We start from the raw sequence: 19,687 nt of genomic DNA, 5'->3' as shown, positions 1-19,687 counted from the left end.
TCAATCCCAAGACCCTGGGATCAGGACCTGAGCCAAAGGCAGATGCTTAACGACTGAGCCACCCAGGCGCCCAGAAAGACAGCTTTTTAAATGGTAGCATAAACACAAGAATACCCTCTGTTTACTTTTTATTTATTTTTTATGTACTTTCTGTTTCCATGTACTGCTCCTGAATTAATTTTTGGAGACCTAGTTTATTTTGATGTTGCTGAAGAACCAAAGAAGTAAGAAACAGAAGAACAGTTGAGATAGGGAAGGAAGGAGGAAGGCGTAACAGTGTGCCCAGTAATGGCAGGACAGACATTAAATGTCAGCAGTAGGTGAAACCAGCGTGGGGACAGATGTGGCTGACCGCGAGGTCGCCCAGAGCCTGCAGCATCTCCAGGAACCTGGAAGAGATCGCACGGGTGGAGCAGGTGAAGCACACGACTGCTCAGCAGTTTGCTTTGTTTTAAGTACAATGTCTAGCTATAGATCGACTTCTCTGGTTCTGGAAATTATCTTTGAAGAAAACTGTGTTTCACTTGTAGATTTGTAGTGCCAGTTATAACTTTGACTAAATGTGAACTTTATCTAAACTTTTTCACTGCTGATTATGTGTCAGCTGCCCTGCTGAACACTGGAGAAGAAAAATGGGCAGTCCTTGCCTCATCAGAGTTTACAGCTTAGAGGGAAAAACAGACTGCCACACGGACGGATACCGCACACCAAGATGTGTGCTCCGAGAGAAAAGGAACTCATCTGTCTTGTTCGGCACTGTGTCCCTAGCACGATGCCTGCGCGTAGGAGGCACTCCATAATCGTTACCATCTAAATCAGGGCTTGGCAAGCCATGGCCCGCGAGCCAAATCTAGCCTGCCACCTGCTTTTGTGAATAAAGTTTTGTTGGGACACAGCCATACTCATTCATTTACGTATTCTCTATGGCGGCTTTTGCCCCACAGTGACAGGATTGAGTAGTTGTTTCAGAGACCATCTGGCCCACAGAGCCTAAAATATTTACTATCTGGCCCTTTCCAGAAAATGTTTGCCAACTCCTGGTCTAAATGAATTAAAAGGAGAGGCAGACTGTTAGGATGAATGTGTCCAAGGGCCCCAGCCGGGGGGACCGGAGGGACTGGGGGGAGCTTCTCAGATGAAGTGTCCGCCAAGTTGAGATAAAAGAGTAGATGCTGGGTCCGGGTCAGGGACAGCTTCTTCTGAGGCCCTGTTGTTGGGGTAGCAGAGTGCAGATGGCGCCTTGAGGAACTAGCTTGAGCACTGAGTAAGTGAAAGAATGGTGGGAAATGAGGTCCCAAGAGAGAATCAAGCCTAGTGGGCTGCTGAAAGACTTTGGGTCTTTATGTTAAGAAGCCTTTGAAGCGTTCAAGTAAGCATTGTGATCTGCTGGATGTCCGTTTGGAAAGAATGCTTGGTGTAGAGCACCCTGGAGAGGAGCAGGGGTGGGTATGGGGGAGGCTGCTGGAGAGCTGTTACAATATTCCAGTCAAGGAATGAGGGAGCTTGAATGCGGGCTATTCACGGGGAAGTTTTGTTACTCTTTCTTTTTTTTTTAAGTTTTATTTATTCATTTCAGTAATCTCTACACTCAACATGGGGCTCAAACTCACAGCCCTGAGATCAAGAGTTGCGTACTCTTCGGACTGAGCCAGCCAGGTGCCCTTCTGTTTCTCATTTTTAAATGGAAGATTCTAGAGATATTCAATATGTAAACTCAAAGGATGACTTGATCCTGCGCTCCTGTTGTTTCAGATATTGGGGCATGTTTGTAGAAGTGACTTTTCTTCCTGCCCATACCGCCACATTGGTGTTGATCCTGCTCTGCTATTCTGGAGCTCAAACCCCAGGAAGGAATGAGCATCAGCGGGAGCTTTCTCACTGTGCTGATCATTTCTTGAGAGGATGGACATACTTGTTAGAAACAGTCCACGCTGTGCTGGCACCGCTGATGCCCTAGATACCCTAGATGGTGGTGGTAATTGTTCTTTATCCTAATGACTGGCGTGTTTTTGAAATTTGATATTTTTAAATTTATGTGAATGAAAAAAACTGTCTTTCTCACATGATTATCTCCTTAATTCCAGTGTTAGCCTTTGACCCTTGGCCCTTTGCTGCTCTTATAAAGATCTAAAGGGAGAGAACTACCTGTGAAAGTACAGAATTTAAGTACTTATCAGCATTAGCCTCTCACTACCTCAGAGAGGTTCATAAATTGCTTTTTCTCACAGAATGTTACGTTGCTCTGAATGTAAAGCTCTAGGTTTATTTATTTTTCTCATAAGCAAAAACATTGCCCTATATTTTATCATCTCATAGTGTCCAAAATTAAGTGTTTTGGGGGCACCTGAGTGGCTCAGTCTGTTAAGTGTCCGACTGTTGGTTTTGGCTCAGGTTATGATCTCGGGGTCCTGGGACTGAGTCCTGTGTGTCAGGCTCTGCGCTCAATGGGGAGTCTGCTTGAGATTCTCTCTCTCTCCATCTGCCCCTCCCCCCAGTCAATCAATCAATCTAAAAAAATAAATATTTTGAAAAATCAAATGTTTTGGCTTGTTTTTGTATTCATATTTCTTATTTACAGTTTCAGATTTTGATTGTAAGTATTTATAGAAAATGCCAAAACATAATCATCTGAGTAGCAGGGTGGCATATGTTGGAATTGCCCTACAGTATCTATTGAAAAGTCATTGGGTTTTATGGTTTTTTACTTCCAGACAATGTAGTTCTTTGTTTTTGTTCATTTCAAACAGAATAAATTAAACAATTTGATTATGAAAATATCTTTGCTTTACATGTGAAAAGAAGCTCTCAACATTACTAATTATTAAGGAGATGCGAATCCAAATCCCAGTGAGATACCACTTGACAGCCATTAGGGTGGCTGCTATTCAAACAGAAGTTAACAGGTGTGGTCAAGGGTGTGGAGCAAACGGAGCCCTTGTATCCTGCTGGTAGGAGTGTTTACCATGGTGCAGCCACTGTGGAAGACAGTATGGCAGTTCCTCAAAAAGTTAAGCCTAGATTGATGATCTGGCTGTATGATCCGGCTGTACCACTTCTGGGGATGCACCCAAAAGAATTGAAAGCAGGGACTGGAACAGATACTTGTATACTCCTGTTTATAGCAGCATTATTCACAACAGCCAAAAGGTGAAGCAGCCCACATTGTCCATGGATGGATGAGTGGGTAAACAGAGTGTGGCGTACGCATACAGTGGAGTATTATTCAGCCTTAAAAAGGAGGAAGGAGGTTCTGACACCTGCTGCAATGTGGATGGACCTTGAGAACATGATGCTGAGAGAAATAAGCCAGACAGAAAAGGACAAATACTGTACAATTCTGTTTATAGGAAGTACATGGAATAGTCAGGGTCACAGTGGTTACCAGAGCCCGGGGGGAGGGTCGAGAGAACTTCTTGTGTGTAGGTTACACTTTCAGGTTGGGATGTTGGATAGTGCTCATGCTTGTACAGCATGAATGTACTTAAGCCACTGAATTGTGTACTCAAAAAGGGCTAAGATGGGAAATGTGTTATTTTACCACAATAAAAAGAAATCTTTACTTTGATACTGGGGTTGAGACTGAACATGCCAGCTATGTGGCTTGGTACTTTCATGTGTGATTCTCCTGTTACCGTGGAGAGTACGGCAGCTCTAGAAATCATCCGGTTTGCAGCTGAGAACCTGAGGGATTATGTAGTCCGTCCTCGTCTTTGTGGAGTGGAGATGGGACGTGGCTTGTTCAGATGGTGAGCGCTTTTAGCTGGCACTCAGCTTGGGTTCTATACATACATTCCTTGGTTGGTCCGGGAAGGCTGTACTGGTCGGCTATCATGCCGCGGGCACGATGGCTGTAAAACTGCGCTCCAGGACTCACCTTCAGAATCAGACCTCATTCAGTGCCAGACTGCTGGTGCAATCACACCGAGTCTCCTTGCATGCGTAAAGTTCGCCCAGATTTCTAACACTACAGGTTTGACCGCTTCTCTTTGTTACATCCCTGTGGCTAGTAGCACTAGGTCCCTAGTAGCCTGGGTCCCTTTTGGATTTCCATTTATGTCACTTCGTTTGATATCACAATTAAGCATTTAATTGTTTTCAATTTTTCTGATCTATTTTTAAAATAGAAGAAAGTGTACAAAAAATAATAGAACTATCCACAGGACAGATGTAACATAATCTTTTGCTGTACTTGCTTCAGTTCTCTGTTTCAGAAATGATACAGACGTTGCTCAGTCACATTTTCCTCTCCTCTGAAAGGAATCACAGTCCTCTTGTTTCCGTGTACAATGACCTCTCTCGGTGTTCACGTGTGTTTCTTGATTACTGATGAGATCGGTTATTATTTCACGTGGTAGCGGCTGTCGAGGGCCTCCTCTTCTCTGCATTGCCTCTTCCTGTCGTTTTCCCGCCTCTGTTGGGTTGTTGGTCTTTTTCTTAACTGAGTTTTAAGGATTCTTCATTCTTTATTCTGTTATCTCTTCTTCCTGTCCGTGGCTTATTTTTTTAGCTTCCTTTATATGATAACTGCTGTCATACAGTTGTTTTAAATATTAACAGAGTCAAAGTTATCAACTCTTTAGGAAGATGAGTGTCCCAGGTCATAGAGATGGGCCTCCTGTATTTCCTTATTGAGCTTTAAGAAGTTTTGCTTTTTGTAACTAGGTCTTTAATCCATCTAGAGCTGATTTTTCTATATGATAGGAGGCAGGGATCTTATTTTGTCCATATGGCTAGCCACATGTCCCAACAGCATTATTAGCTGGTGCTTCCTTTCTCCACTGGCTTACGATGCTATCCTTTTATCCAAGGATGCAAACACATTTTTCAAACCTGACGTATAACTGAGTATGAGTCCAGCAGATTGGAGGCTGAGTGGTAGACACAAGGCATTCCACACAAACCCTCTAGACCATTAAGAGAGAGCTGATTCTTTTGCATTGTGACCTATTATGGAATAGAAAAAAATAATATTATGTATTCAAGGTACTCCAGGTATCGGAAGGAGTGCATTGGTAAGCCAGGTTGGTGACCTCCTCCCTCCTGCTGGATTGGGGGGGGGGCAGTGAGTACTGTCCTGGCCCTGGTATATCCTATCCCTGAGGGAAGCAAGACGGATGGGAGAGTGAACTATGGGAGATTTGCTGATAACAAGCAGTAATCTCTGTGTTTTTTTAACTTGGTCTCATTTTCTGCCTTAAGTGATGATTGGCTCATTTATCTCTTTAAATTAGTTATTAGGAAAGCTAGTTTTTATAGCACATGCAAAACCAGTGGGGGAAATTGCCAGAAACCAAGGTTGCAGAGTCAGCCCCTAGTGTTTGGCAATAAAAAATTTATTTTCATAGTAATTTAGGTCCTAAAGTTTTCTGTTGCCTGGCTTTGTTTTTCCTTTGTAGTTTCACCTGGAATCACCTACTTCAGATTCACCTAGGGTATAATTAATGTGTTTTAATGCTCTACTTTCCATCCCTGTGGCTTATTTCATTCGGACCTCTTAATCCCCTTCCCCGATTTCATCCATCTCCCAGTCCCCCTCCCCTCTGGCGACCACCAGTTTATTCTCTGTATTTATGAGTCTGTTACTGTCTTTGTTTATTTGTTCATTTGCTTTTTAGGTTCCATATGTAAATGGATTCATATGTTAACTGTCTTTTGAAACCTGTCTCTGATTCATTTAGCTGACTTAGTTCATTTAGTGTAAGACCCTCTAGGTCCATCCATGTTTCTAGGGATGGCAAGATCCCATCCTTTCTTCCTTTTTTTTTCCTTTTTTAAGATTTTATTTATTTATTTGTGAGAGGGAGAGAGAGATCATGAGCAGGGGGAGGGGCAGAGGGAGAAGCAGACTCCCCGCTAAGCAGGGATCCCAATGTGGGGCTCAATCCCAGCATCCTGGGATCATGACCTGAGCCGAGGGCAGATGCTTAACCGACTGAGCCACCCAGGTGCCCCAAGAGCTCAATCCTTTCTTATGGCTGAGTAATATTCCATTATGTATGTATGTATGTGTGTATATATACCACATCTTTATCCATTCATCTATTGATGGACACTTGGATTGCTTATATATTTTAGCTATCATGAATAATGCTGTAGTAAACATAGCAGTTCATCTGCCTTTGAATTAGTGTTTTTGTTTTCTTAGGGTAAATACCTAGAAGTAGAATTATTGGATTATGTGGTACTTCTATTTTTAGTTTTTTGAGGAGCCTCCGAACTGTTTTCTGGAGTGGCTGCACCAGTTTGCATTCTGACCCAACAGTGTATGTGGATTTCCTTTTCTCCACATCCTCATCAACATTTGTTGCTTCTTGTCTTTTTGATTGGTATAAGGTGATGTCTCATTGTGGTTTTGACTTGCATTTCCTTGATGATAAGCGATGTTGAGTATCTTTCCATGTATCTGTTGGCTACCTCTGTGTCTTCTTTGGAAAAATGTCTGTTCAGGTCCTCTGCCCGTGTTTTTTTCCATAGATTTTACCTAATTATTTTATTTGAGAGAGAGAGAGAGAGAGAGACCATGATGGGGAGGGGCAGAAGGAGAGGAAGAGCGGGAATCTCAAGCAGACTCCACGCTGAGCACGAGCCTGACGCAGGACTTGGTCTCACGACCCTGAGATCATGACCTGAGCTGAAACCAAGAGTCGATGCTTAATTGACTGAGCCACCCAGGCGCCCCTCCTCTGCACATTTTTAATCAGATTATTTGGATTTCTTGGTGTTGAGTTGTACCAGTTCTGCATATATTTTAAATATTAACCCCTTGTCATATATGTCATTTGCAAATATTTTCTCTCATTCGGTAGCTTGCCTTTTCGTCTTACTGGTGGTTTCCTTTGCTGTGCACCAAGAGCAAAATTCTGAATTCGTTACATCCCTTTTAAAGCAGACAACAAAGCCTTTTTTTTTTTTTTAAAGGTTGAAGTTGTCTCTAGGATGTTCTTTGTAGCGATAGTGATCATCCTTTACACACTTCCCTTGTTTTTCTTTTAGCTCCGTTAAACTTTAAAAGAGGTTTTCTGTGGGAAGCCCAGTTTTACTTCCCAGGAGTAAAATTTTTCTTGTTAAAATTTTGAAGAAAACATAATGAAGAAAAGGTTCTAAAAGAGAAGAAATATTTTATTGCAGTTATCTATACATGATACTGTTTGAAGAAACCATCAGGGATCTCCTAAGTTGTGTGAGTTTGTTGTATGCATAGGTTAAATTAATTTTTTTATATTACTTTTATTTAGTTTTAAATGACCCATACTTTAGATAGAGTCTGCTGGAAAATTCATTGGAGTATAAGTTGGATTGCAATGTTAAAAAATAGTCAAATAACTAGAAATCCTAGGAAATAAAATGCCGATGGCAAATACTGGATTCTTTAAAAGGATCATAAGGGTGAAACGAGATGAATGCTAGAATGGAAGATAGCGCAACACGTTATCCTGGGGTCCCCAGTGCAAAGACTGTGATTCAAGGAGATGGAGGGCAAGGGGAGAAAGTCCTCAGAGAGTTCTTATTTGTGTTTAATAATGGCAAACCGTAATTGCTGGTGATAACAGATAAGTAATATAAATGTAATGAACTGTTTCTAACCCTCCATACCCCCGACAACATAAGATAGCATTTTCTTTTTTTTTTAAAGATTTTATTTATTTATTTGAGAGAGAGAATGAGATAGAGCATGAGAGGGGGGAGGGTCAGAGGGAGAAGCAGACCCCCCCGCTGAGCAGGGAGCCCGATGTGGGACTCGATCCCGGGACTCCAGGATCATGACCTGAGCCGAAGGCAGTCGCTTCACCGACTGAGCCACCCAGGCACCCCAAGATAGCATTTTCTAATGCCTCTTCTGTCTCTCCCTCTGTCCCTCACCCCCAAAATACTGGTTCTGTTATATGGTTCTGCACTGTATTTACAGTTGTTTCCTACTGAGTGAGCTGTGTAGCCTCTGTGTTGTACCGTGGCTCCAGTTGGAGGTCTTGACGAGAACTACGGACTGTACTCAAGAAGCCACGTGAACCTGTTGTCTCCACAGTCCGAGTGTGTTCAGGTGTGGCGTGGTCGCATCAGTGTCCCGCCTGCTGCGTTCCTAGTACACAGCTTCCTCTCTGGCAGGTGCTGTCAGAGACACTTATGCGCTCCGTGAGTCTCCACGAGAGAGAGAATGGTGTGGGGTAGTGGTGAGGATTCATATCATTTTAAGAAACGTTGGCTCATTTTAGAAACATTGGAACTTATTATGAAGACAGGTAACTTTTTTCTAAAGTCATTTTTTAGCATTTGTCTTTCAACGTTGAAACTGGAAATAAGGAGCTTCCCCCAAAGACTAGTTCACAGTGGATTCATTGACAGATGAGAGGAAGCTCTAATCCTGAATGTGTTTCATGTTTTTCAGATCTCAGTCACGGTGGATTGGCAGATCACTATGAAAGTTCCCACTGGGGACAGCAGCCCACGTACAGAGGTGAAACCAGCAGCAGCTGGGATAAAGTGATAATAGACAGGACTGACAAGGAGGCGTGGCCTTCCATCACAGGAGCAGAGACTGAATCTGCCTCAGAATGTACTACAGACACTGACTCTGCCTCCAACTGTGGCTCAGAGAACAGTAGCATGGCTACGGGGAGTGCCCAGGGCACCTTCACTGGACATACCAAGAAGACAAATGGCAATAATGGCACCAACGGTGCGCTCGTCCAAAGCCCTTCTAATCAGAGTGCCCTTGGAGCAGGGGGCGCCAACGGTAATGGAAATGGAGCCAGAGTGTGGGGCGTAGCCACAGGCTCCAGCTCCGGCCCAGCTCACTGCTCCCTCAGCGGTGGGGATGGAAAAATGGACAACATGATCGGAGATGGGAGAAGTCAGAATTGCTGGGGGGCTTCCAACTCCAACACTGGCATTAATCTTAACCTTAATCCTAATGCCAACCCAGCTGCCTGGCCTGTACTTGGACATGAAGGAACTGTGGCCACAGGCAACCCTTCCAGTATTTGCAGTCCGGTCAGTGCCATAGGTCAAAATACGGGCAACCAGAACGGGAACCCAACAGGCACTTTAGGTGCTTGGGGAAACTTGCTGCCGCAAGAGAGCACAGAACCACAAACGTCCACTTCTCAGAATGTGTCTTTCAGCGTACAACCTCAGAACCTTAACACTGATGGACCAAATAACACTAACCCCATGAACTCTTCACCAAACCCTGTCAATGCAATGCAGACAAACGGACTGCCAAACTGGGGCATGGCTGTCGGTATGGGGGCCATCATCCCGCCCCACCTGCAGGGCCTTCCTGGTGCTAACGGATCATCAGTTTCTCAAGTCAGTGGGAGCGGTGGTGAAGGAATCAGCAGTTCTGTGTGGGGACTGTCCCCAGGTAACCCTGCCACAGGAAGTAGCAATTCTGGGTTCAGTCAGGGGAATGGAGACACTGTGAACTCAGCGTTGAGTGTTAAGCAGAATGGATCCAGCAGTGCTGTGCAGAAGGAAGGAAGTGGAGGAAGCGCCTGGGACTCCGGCCCTCCTGCTGGTCCTGGACTCCTCGCCTGGGGACGGGGCAGTGGCAACAACAGCAGCGTCAGTCATATCCATTCGGGGGCTTGGGGCCACCCCAGCCGGAGCACCTCTAACGGTGTGAATGGGGAATGGGGCAAGCCCCCAAACCAGCATTCCAACAGTGACATCAACGGGAAAGGATCAGCAGGGTGGGACAGTCCGAGTGTTAGCAGCCAGAGTCCTGCCATGCAGCCTGGCAGTGAACACATGAACTCTTGGGCCAAAGCTGCGTCTTCTGGAACGACAGCAAGTGAAGGAAGTAGCGACGGCTCTGGCAGTCACAATGAAGGAAGCTCCGGGAGGGAAGGTGCAGAAGGCCGAAGGCGAGATAAAGGGGTGATAGACCAAGGGCACATCCAATTGCCAAGGAACGATCTTGACCCAAGAGTTCTGTCTAATACTGGCTGGGGACAGACTCCAGTAAAGCAAAACACTGCCTGGGAATTTGAAGAGTCCCCTAGGTCTGAGAGAAAAAATGACAATGGGACAGAGGCCTGGGGCTGTGCCGCTACTCAGCCTTCAAACTCAGGGGGGAAGAGTGATGGGTCCATCGTGAACAGTACAAATACCTCTTCAGTGTCCGGGTGGGCCAGCGCACCGCCGGCTGCTGGGTCAGCAAACACAGGCTGGGGAGACAGCAGCAACAAAGCGCCAAATGGCCCAGGGGTTTGGGGGGACTCGATAAGCTCTACTGCTGTTAATAATGCTGCTGCTGCCGCCAAGAGTGGCCATGCTTGGAGTGGGACCGTAAATCAGGAGGACAAGTCGCCTACCTGGGGGGAGCCTCAGAAACCCAAATCTCAAAACTGGGGAGACGGACAAAAATCCAATCCAGCCTGGAATGCAGGAGGGGGAGATTGGGCAGATTCGTCTTCTGTCCTCGGACACTTGGGGGATGGGAAAAAAAATGGCTCTGGATGGGATGCTGACAGTAATCGGTCAGGGTCTGGTTGGAATGATACTACCAGGTCTGGGACCAGTGGCTGGGGTAATGGCACAAATGCAAAGGTGAATGCAGGGACAAACTGGGGAGAGTCTTTAAAAACTGGCCCCCAACAGAACTGGGCGGGCAAACCCCAAGACAACAATGTGAGTAACTGGGGAGGAGCCGCTTCCGTTAAACAGACAGGAACTGGGTGGATCGGGGGGCCAGTCCCTGTCAAACAAAAGGACAGCAGTGAGGCCACGGGCTGGGAGGAACCTTCTCCACCATCCATTCGACGCAAAATGGAAATTGATGATGGTACCTCAGCTTGGGGTGACCCAAGCAACTACAACAATAAAACTGTAAACATGTGGGATAGAAACAACCCAGGCATGCAGAGCAGTACCACGGCCGCCGCCGCCGCCGCCGCCGCCGCCGCCACGAGCAGCAGCTCGGACGTGGTCGAGACGCCCCCGCCGCACCAGGCCGGCGCCCAGCTGAGTCGGTCGCCGCTGCTCGGTCCAGGTATGGAGGGCACTTGAGGTAACTTTAGAAGTTAAAATCATTTATTCTCGTGACATACGTATACACACTCTGATGGTGTTTCCATATAGCAAAGGACACTAATTCAAGTGTCCTTCACCTTGTGGCATTGTACTTAAATCCTGTCCCCAGAGAATAAGGAAAGTAGGATTCTCTGATAGCTTTCTACCCAGGAAGGAAAGATTTTTGACACTTTCAGCTTAAGGAGAGGAGAGAAGAAATAGATTCCCCCTCAGGAAAGATGGGGGACCGTTGTGTTAGCTGGCCTTTCCTTAGAAAAGTTTCCATTTCCTTATGGGATGAGCCAGTGGTCCTCAAGCCCGGCCTCGGTTAGAGGTGCTTGGGAGCCTGGGGGCTGGGGGACCAATTGCCAAGATCTCTGGTGTCATCAGCCTGCAGGGTCGTCCGTGCACGGGTGGCTGCCGAGCTCCACAGCATTCCTGATGTGTGGTTGGTGCTGAAATGGAATCGTCCATGTAGTGGCATTCTACAATACGAGTCGTGTTGTGATTCCAGCTGGAAGAAAAATTGTAAAATTAGACTAAAACTTGGGTTTTGAGTTCCTGCTTTGTGCAAGGCACTCTGCTGGACACTGTGGCGGCCAAGAGTCTTCCCGGACCGGACCAGAACCTTCCCACAGGGGTCATGAATTGTGACGAAATACACACGTGGCGCACCCCAGCTGGGCTGTGTAGCGGGAGCTGACAGCAGCCCCACTTTCTAACTAGGGTTTCGGCTCTTGGCGCACGGTCTCGCTGTGCTCCAGGTGCAGAGTCGGCCTGAGCGGTGAGAACTGGGCTCCCCAAATCGCAGAGCCCCTGGGTGCAGAGGGACCAGAAGGAGAATCCAGTCCAAGTCAGGGCATCACACTTAGGGCCTTCCTCCCCCTTCTGCATTGTCCCCACGCAGCTAGAGGCCTCTGCAGCAAGGCCCACAGCCGTGCCAGGGAGGCCGCCTCCCGCCCAGCGCCCTTCCAGTTCTGGCTGTCCTGTCTTCTTAGACTGAGCCTCCGTCAGCCTCCCTTCGGTTTCTGTAATTGCTCGTGTACCGTTGCCCTCGGGGACTCTACAAAGCAAGGCTGAGCTTCTTGTCCCATCTACCCATTCTCCAGGAAATACTCCTGGGTCCTTACCACTGTTCCTCATAGTCCTGGTTTTAAATCCTTTCTGTTGTCATCTAGAAAAGCTGTAGCTTGTTGAGGGTCTTTGTGCCCAGAACTATTGTCACTGGTTTACAAGTATGGTTTTAACAAGTGCAGAATTTGTTGAGACTGTAAGTTCCCTCACTCCTAAAAATCCGACTCCTGGTGATGAAGTCTAAGTTTCACTTAGCCCTTTTGAGTCACGTCACACTATTTGTCTTAAATTCAGTTTAGAATCTGAAGTTTTTCTTTTCGTTAAGAAAACTATAAAGCCCTTCCTCACTCAGGATTATTTGTGTGCATTTGGTCGCTTCGTCCCAAGTGTAGAACTTGGGCCCTGGTAAAAGCTTTGGATTCCAGTCCCCCAACCTGTTAAGATCTTTCTCTACCCTGATTGTGTAATCAGCCTATTAGTTACTCCTTCCAGTTTTCTGCCATCCCTAAATTTTCGTAAACATGCCCTAAAGACAAGACTAAGGATAGAGTCCTTTCTCCATGGTCACTCACTCAGTCACCTTATATATGGAACCAAATTTGCATCCCAAATCCGACCTACAAGGGAGTCTGGCGAGTGACGAGTTTAGCTGTGGGCATCTAATACAGGAAGGCTCATAGAAGGCAGTAGAATGGATGCTGAGTGCTTGTTGCCTCTGTCATGCACTGGGATGTGGGTTAAAAAAACATCGTTCTCACCATCAAACATCATTCAAACAGATATGAATAAAGAACCATTGGTGCACCCCCACTCCCCGGTACCAGAACTCTGTCGGAAACCCAGTTGGTTACTTCCGGAAACCCGGCTGGTTACTTCCATTCCCCTGGCTCCTACCTCCCAACCTCCTCAATCCAGGAATTCTGATCACCCAGCAGAGCCCCATAGTTAGTAAGGTTTAGTAAGTAACTACAGGGCTCTTGCACCCATCTACGTTAATGCTTCTAGAACTGACTGGTACCTTCATCCTTTTATTTGGTATATACTCGTTCGAAATAAATCATTGAACACTCTTATGTGCCAGGCATAGCACACAGAGGCTCAGGATATAATAGCGTGGAGGACAGGAGCTCTGCCCTCTTTAAACCTCCATGTGGACAGAAAGACAAATACCTGGACAAAAAGAAGTTCAGAGGAGGATCAGTGGTTGGGATAAGCGTTAGGGTGATAGGAAGGCCTTGCAGAAAGAAGCTAGAGATCGGGAAAGGCCTTTAAGGCCTCTTAGGCCTTTGAAAGAGCTGGATTGTATCCAGAGGACTGAGAGGCTGGTGAGAAGTTTTTGTGTTTTTGGTTTTTTGTTTTTTAGATTGATTTATTTGAGAGGGAGAGTGTGTGCGCGAGCAGTGGGAAGAGAGGCAGGGGGAGAGGGAAAGAGAGTCTTAGACTCTGCACAGAGCCTGACACAGAGCTTGATCTTTTTTTTTTTAAGATTTTATTTATTTATTCATGAGACAGAGAGAGAGAGGCAGGCTTCCCACAGAGCAGGGAGCCCGATGCGGGACTCCATCCCAGGACCCCGGGATCATGACCCGAGCCAAAGGCAGATGCTTAACCGACCGAGCCACCCAGGCGCTCCACAGAGCTCGATCTTAAGACCCTGAGATCACGACCCGAGCTAAAACCAAGAGTCACATGCTTAACCGACTGAGTCACCCAGGCGCCCCCGGGGAGGAGTTTTAAACAGAGATTGAAAGATCAGACTGACTTGTAGAATCATTCCAACCATAAAATTAAGAATGGGTCAGTGGGAACCAAAGCTGGAGAGGAGGATCCAGGTTCAGCCAATGTTTTGACTGTGATGGTGGCCCTGGGTTGGGACAGTGGTGGACCGTGGACACAGAGGTGGCAGCAAGGCTGGGAAACTGGGTGTGGAAGCAAAGAAAAGTGAGCGGAGAGGGTTCAGTGCTGGGGAGAGTGGGCCCACGAGCCGGTCACTCACTCACTTCCCCAGGAGTACAGCAGGGGGCACCTGTCCCGTGGAGGTAGAGCAAAGGTGGATGTAGAAGCCAGCCCCAGCCAGAGCTGAGGCTGGAGGTGCAGCTGTGGGAGAACAGCGGGGAGTAGAGGGTTAGGTCAGGAGTAGAGACGTTGTTTAAGACAGTAGAGTTTGGAGCCTGTTCAAAGACTGCTGGAGGGGCACCTAGGCAGCTCAGTTGATTGAGAGTCTAACTCTTGGTTTCAGCTTGGGCCATGATCTCAGGGTCGTGAGCTCGAGCTCTACATCAGGCTCCCTGCTCAGTGTGAGGTCTGCCCTTCCCCCACTGCCCTCTGTGCGCGCTTGCTCTCTCTCTCTCTCTCACGAAGAAAAAAAAAAAAAAGACTGCTAGAAAGGAGCCAATTGAGAGGGAGAATGGATGCAAAGGGAAGGGATCCCTGCATCTAGCCGAGAGGAGCTCTCTCCCCAATTTGTAGAGGAGGCCAGGGTGTCTGTGGCCAGAGGGTGACAGGCACCCGCTGGGGTTCTTTTTCTCCGAGTGCCAAGGACGCCAGTCTCCAGTACAGAGGGGCCGGGGTAGGAGCAGAGGTGAAGTTTGCAATAGCCACATACAAAATGGAGCAGAGGGCTTACCAGGGGCCCCTGAAGGGCTGCTGGACAGTGTTCAGGATCCAGATGTCACCATTGCACAGGAAGTGAATATTCATTTATCCAGCATGTGTTTATTAGGACCCACTATGTGCCAGGCAGCATTCTGGTTTGGGGGACAGCAGGGAACAGAGGAGGCAGAAGCCCTGTCCTGGGTGGGGGTGCAATCCAGCAAGGGGGGGCCAAGGCTTCGTGGGTCAGCAGGCATGTATGCAGTGTGTCTGGTGATGAGGGTGCTGCGGAGAAGGAAGCTGGGCAGGGGCGTCGGGGGCAGAGATGGTCATCTTGTGTAGGGCAGCCGGAGCATGTGAGTAGCTGTTTGGTCTTCACTGTGAGCATTGAGCAGCTAGAGCAAAAGGAGGGCTGTCCTCCCTTTTGAGTTCAGTGCAAATACCACTGCCCTCCAAAGCCTGCCCTGGTCTATCCGCTGGACGTGACTCTTCCAGCCTCCTCAGATTCCTTGGCGATTAATTCACTTTTACCTCTCTGAGCCACCATGTCCGGAATACGTTATGGAGCTCAGGACTCTTGCAGCCTCTATATACACTTCTCTGTCCCTAAACCAAAGGTCAGAAACCTGGTGGTCTGTGGACTGCACCATATCCCACAAATGTGCCTCATTGGCCCACATTTTTCTTTTTTTTTTTTAAGATTTTATTTATTTATTTGAGAGGGAATGAGATAGAGAGCATGAGAGGGGAGAGGGTCAGAGGGAGAAGCAGACTCCCTGCTGAGCAGGAAGCCCGATGTGGGGCTCGATCCCAGGACTCCAGGATCATGACCTGAGCTGAAGGCAGTCGCTTAACCAACTGAGCCACCCAGGCGCCCTGGCCCACATTTTTCATGTCAGTCAACATTTTTAATGAAAATGTTTTATGTAAAATTCCAGATTCCTGGCTTCTTTTGGAAACCGGGAAGGTCTGACGCATTGGATTTGGGTGGCAGCAGTCAACTGGAGTGGCGTGTGCTTTCTAGTCTGCCACAGTCCTGCCGCTGAGGTCAGATCAGCAGCTGCGGGTCATACCAGGCTTGTGTTCTTGTTCTTTTCACATGGGCCTGTGTGCATGACTTGGCTGGCTCCCTGGAGTATTTGAATTTGTGACTCCTGTTTTTTACTAATACATGACTAATATTTCTAAGCACTTTAAAATTTTATAAAGTGCTTGAGGGAATGAGAGGAAGCAAGAAGGAAGAAAGGTAATTGATGCCAAAAACGAAGAGATATGGACCCTGAGACATGGCACCGTCTAGTGGGAAGGATGGTAACATAGAACTTAGTGGTTTGATTAACATTGCAGTAAAGGTATGTACAAGGCACTCTGAGGAGAATCAGTGGTTAAAAATAGCCATTATGTCCCACCTGCCCAAGACTGTCTTCTGGAAATCCTCACGCCCAGTGCTGTTCCTCATAGGTCATAGTTTGGGCCCCTCATGCTGCTCGTAGTCTTCTGGAAAAGTTCCAGCCGAAACGTGCTCTCTTGTGCACTGAGGTCCCGGTGATGAATGTGGCCTGACAGTGCTTGGTGACCACACGCGGTGTATCTTCACACATCTTTTCGTGTAATCCTTACGCCCCTGGGCGTCCGCTTACAGAGGTCAAGTTGCTCACAGAGGGTGCACAACATGGCAAGGTCTCAGATGTGTGACATATACCTTGCCCGCTGCCATCCCTGCCATCTTACAGCCGTAACACCCCACTAAGATTGGAACCATGTCGCGTTACTGATTTTTTTCCTTTTGATATGTTACTCTTAGAATCCACTCTTACTGGTTTTTTTTTTTTTTAGGATTTTATTTATTTGAGAGAGAGAGAATGAGAGACAGAGAGCAGGAGAGGGAGGAGCTTCAGAGGGAGAAGCAGACTCCCCGCTGAGCAGGGAGCCTGATGCGGGACTCGATCCCGGGACTCCAGGATCATGACCTGAGCCGAAGGCAGTCGCTTAACCAACTGAGCCACCCAGGCGCCCCACTCTCTTACTGGTTTTTAGTGGACAAAGAATGTGAGCTTTACCCTGGATAAAGGCATTCTTGTTTAGTTAGAAGGGCCAAAACCATTCTCTTTTATATGAAAAATATTTATAGATGATTTTTTAACAAATTACACATCTTATCACTGAGCAGAAAAGAAGGGAAATGTGCTCCATCCAACCATGGCAACTGTTTGTTTTCCTTGCCTTCCCTCCAGCCCTCGGGCCTTACACATGCATGTGATCTGTGTGATTGGAGCAGTAGTGTGGAAGCAGCTGGGAACTTGGTTTTACAAAACACTTAACAGAGGCAAAAAAGTGAGACAAATGTTTTCCATGGAGTCAGCCCACATGCAAAGACTGCCGAGTTGAGTGTATGGCGCCATAATGATGGGGTCGCTGCCCCATGGCTCCACTCACAGCAGTAGTCCCTTTCCCTCCCAGACACCGAGCAGCCGCACCGAGGCGTGCTTCCTGCCCCACGTCACCTGCGATGTTCATGTCCCAGCCCTGAAGCAGGCACCCTGTGCAGTGAGAACAGAGCTCCTCGCTCTCGGGGGTTACAGGTGTTAGAAGCCTGGCACTTTCCCAACCGGGCAGACTGAGCCGTTCTTTGAGCTGATAGAAGGAGCAGTCACACTGTCAAACCAGCTCCCTCCTAGCAATGGCGGCACGCTGGTTCCTTTCAGTCCTCTCCATTCAGCAGTGCAAACGTCAGCTCATGGCCCTCCTCGTGGGGTTGGGGACATCTGGGCAGCCCGGATTGGTGATGGCAGCAGCAGTCACAGCACCCGCTAGGCTGTGGGTTAGCTCATCGTGGCTTGAAGACTTGCGCAGACTGGTTTTCATAAATCTACTGGGTTTCTGCACTCCCAGCAAAGCCATGCACCCGACTAACTGATCAAGTTTCTGATCTTTGTGAAGTTGTTCTTTTAGAGGTATTCTGCGATTTTGCTATTGGCCTTGCTGGCTTCACACAAATTTGCACTTTTGTCAGAGTTCAGGCGTTAAGTTGTTGATCATCACCACTTAAGAGTGTTGATCTGTGGGGGCACCTGGATGGCTTAGTTGGTTAAGCTTTCCGACTCTTCTTCTCAGCAAGGGTCTTGATCTCAGGGTCATGAGTTCGGGCCCCGCATTGGGCTCCATGGGCATGGAGCCTCCTTCAAACAAACAAAAAACAGAACTCCTCTCTAAGAGTATGGCTCTCTGTTTTACAAAATATGTTTCCTCAATTACGTTTTTTTATGTGTGTCTGGTTTTATAGAAGTAAATGCTATAGGACAGTTATTTTTGTCCCATTCCTGTTATATTGATATCAATTCATTTTCTGATAAGCCTGAGGAAAACTGATTTAGGAAATCAGTTTCCTAAACTGTAATTTAGGAAATGCAGTATAGCTTCATAAACTGGATTATTTGGACCTGCTTCGAACCCATTTGGGAGATGGAGCACGGTAATCTAGAGAAATGTCCCTGTGCCTGTCTTTTGGTCAGAGAGGGTAAGCTGCCTGAGAGGGACTCGTGGGGCTGTTCTTAACATGGGGTGTCGGGTTGTATACGATGTTGCGACACAGTACCTGCTCCTTAACATTGCCCCGGTGACTTCGTGTGAATGTGGGCCAGACATGCAGGACCCGCTGACTTGTGGCCTAATGTGGCAAGGAGCTATCAAGTCTTGGAGAACCAGTCTGTTGTCTTGACAGTTACTGGAGATGTGGCCAAAAGTGAGGAAGTGCAAGCATAGCATTTACTTCTGTTTCTGAGGGAATGAAAGTGGATCCTAAAAATACTAACCAGCCTGACTGGTACACTTAGAAATAAATATCCTGACACTTAACAATCGGTTTGCAGACACAGGAGAACACTAAATATTAAATAATACAACTTTTGATGAAAACCAGATCCTCCCTGTAGGCTCTGAATCGAACAGTGAGATTGAGGGAGAACCTCACGGTGAACTCTGTCAGGTTTCACTGAGACGTTGAGACAGGTAACTTTGAAAGCGACTGAGGGGTCGGAGAGTAGAGAGCACTACACATACAGTTAATTTAGAGTCACATAGGAAGGCTATTATAGACGAGATCCAAGCTAAACCAGCAGCGTAGTGTGGTCATAAAAATAAAATCCTGCCTGGGGTTGTGTCTTCCAACAATGACCGAAGTGAGAGCATCCCTTTCATGGGCCTGTCGGTACACTGGGACTGTACTGCTAATGTTGACCTGACTCCAGAATATCGTTTTATCCATTTTACTACCTCTTCTCCCCAGCTTCTCAGGCACTTCTCGCCTTCACTGGGCATTGCAGCAGTGCCAAGGTAATCACTGTGGTCGCCCTGTGCGGTTTAGAGAAAGCTCCAACCAGAGGCAGACTTCACTTTACATTTGGGTACTTAATCCACGGATACTATGTTTGCTCCATCACTTAGTTTTCTGGCACAAATATTATAACCAAAGGCAGAGATTGTGTGAGTTAATTATGGAAGAGGCATATCACCCATCTGATAAACTGAATCCTCTGCCTAGGTTGATAAACCACGTATGTTGTTTCTCCAAGTTTCCTTAAGAGCAGAAGCTGGAGAACATTGTCCTACCTGCAGGACTTAATGTCCTAGCAGCTCCCCTGCTCCTTTATCATTCTTTGGTACAAAAACGATACCAAAAAATGGAGTTACCTGCCGACAGAGTGCATCAGCAAGATGCTGCCAAGAGCTCAACTGTTCTCACACTGCAACTTCAGAAATAGATCTCCCAGACCTCTCCAGCCCGAGTAATTCTATTTTAAGCACCACACAGTAGTTACTAAGAGGAGTCATCTGAGCAGCCTGCTTTTTGTGGATATGGGAATGTGGGGGGCCGGGGGGACTGGTTAGAGTGTTTTTACTTTCCTATGTTTTGGGGGACTTGGGAAGAGGGTCTGGAGCAGAAAGAGAACGAGAGCATCGGAAGTGTCCTGCTGGAGAGGTGGGGGGAGATGGTTATCAGTGCATGTCCTGC

At 47.1% G+C, this 19,687-nt stretch overlaps 1 protein-coding gene across 3 annotated transcripts in view; it reads left to right on the top strand.

Moving 5' to 3' along the window:
* The window catches only part of TNRC6C (trinucleotide repeat containing adaptor 6C), a 151,345-nt gene that overhangs the window by 87,388 nt on the left and 44,270 nt on the right, over positions 1 to 19,687 (top strand). For all 3 annotated transcript variants that reach the window (XM_025859648.2, XM_025859647.2, XM_073886164.1), the window contains exon 5: positions 8,384 to 10,990. In XM_025859648.2, coding sequence (XP_025715433.2) covers positions 8,384 to 10,990 — 2,607 coding nt within the window. The remainder of the gene's footprint in view (positions 1 to 8,383; positions 10,991 to 19,687) is intronic.

The sequence above is a fragment of the Callorhinus ursinus genome, unplaced genomic scaffold (genome assembly GCF_003265705.2).
Source record: "Callorhinus ursinus isolate GAN/ISIS: 27379988/994484 unplaced genomic scaffold, GSC_fseal_2.0 scaffold68, whole genome shotgun sequence".
Lineage (NCBI taxonomy): Eukaryota > Metazoa > Chordata > Mammalia > Carnivora > Otariidae > Callorhinus > Callorhinus ursinus.
Note: the sequence above shows the minus strand (reverse complement) of the source record. Positions and strands in the feature narration are given on the sequence as shown.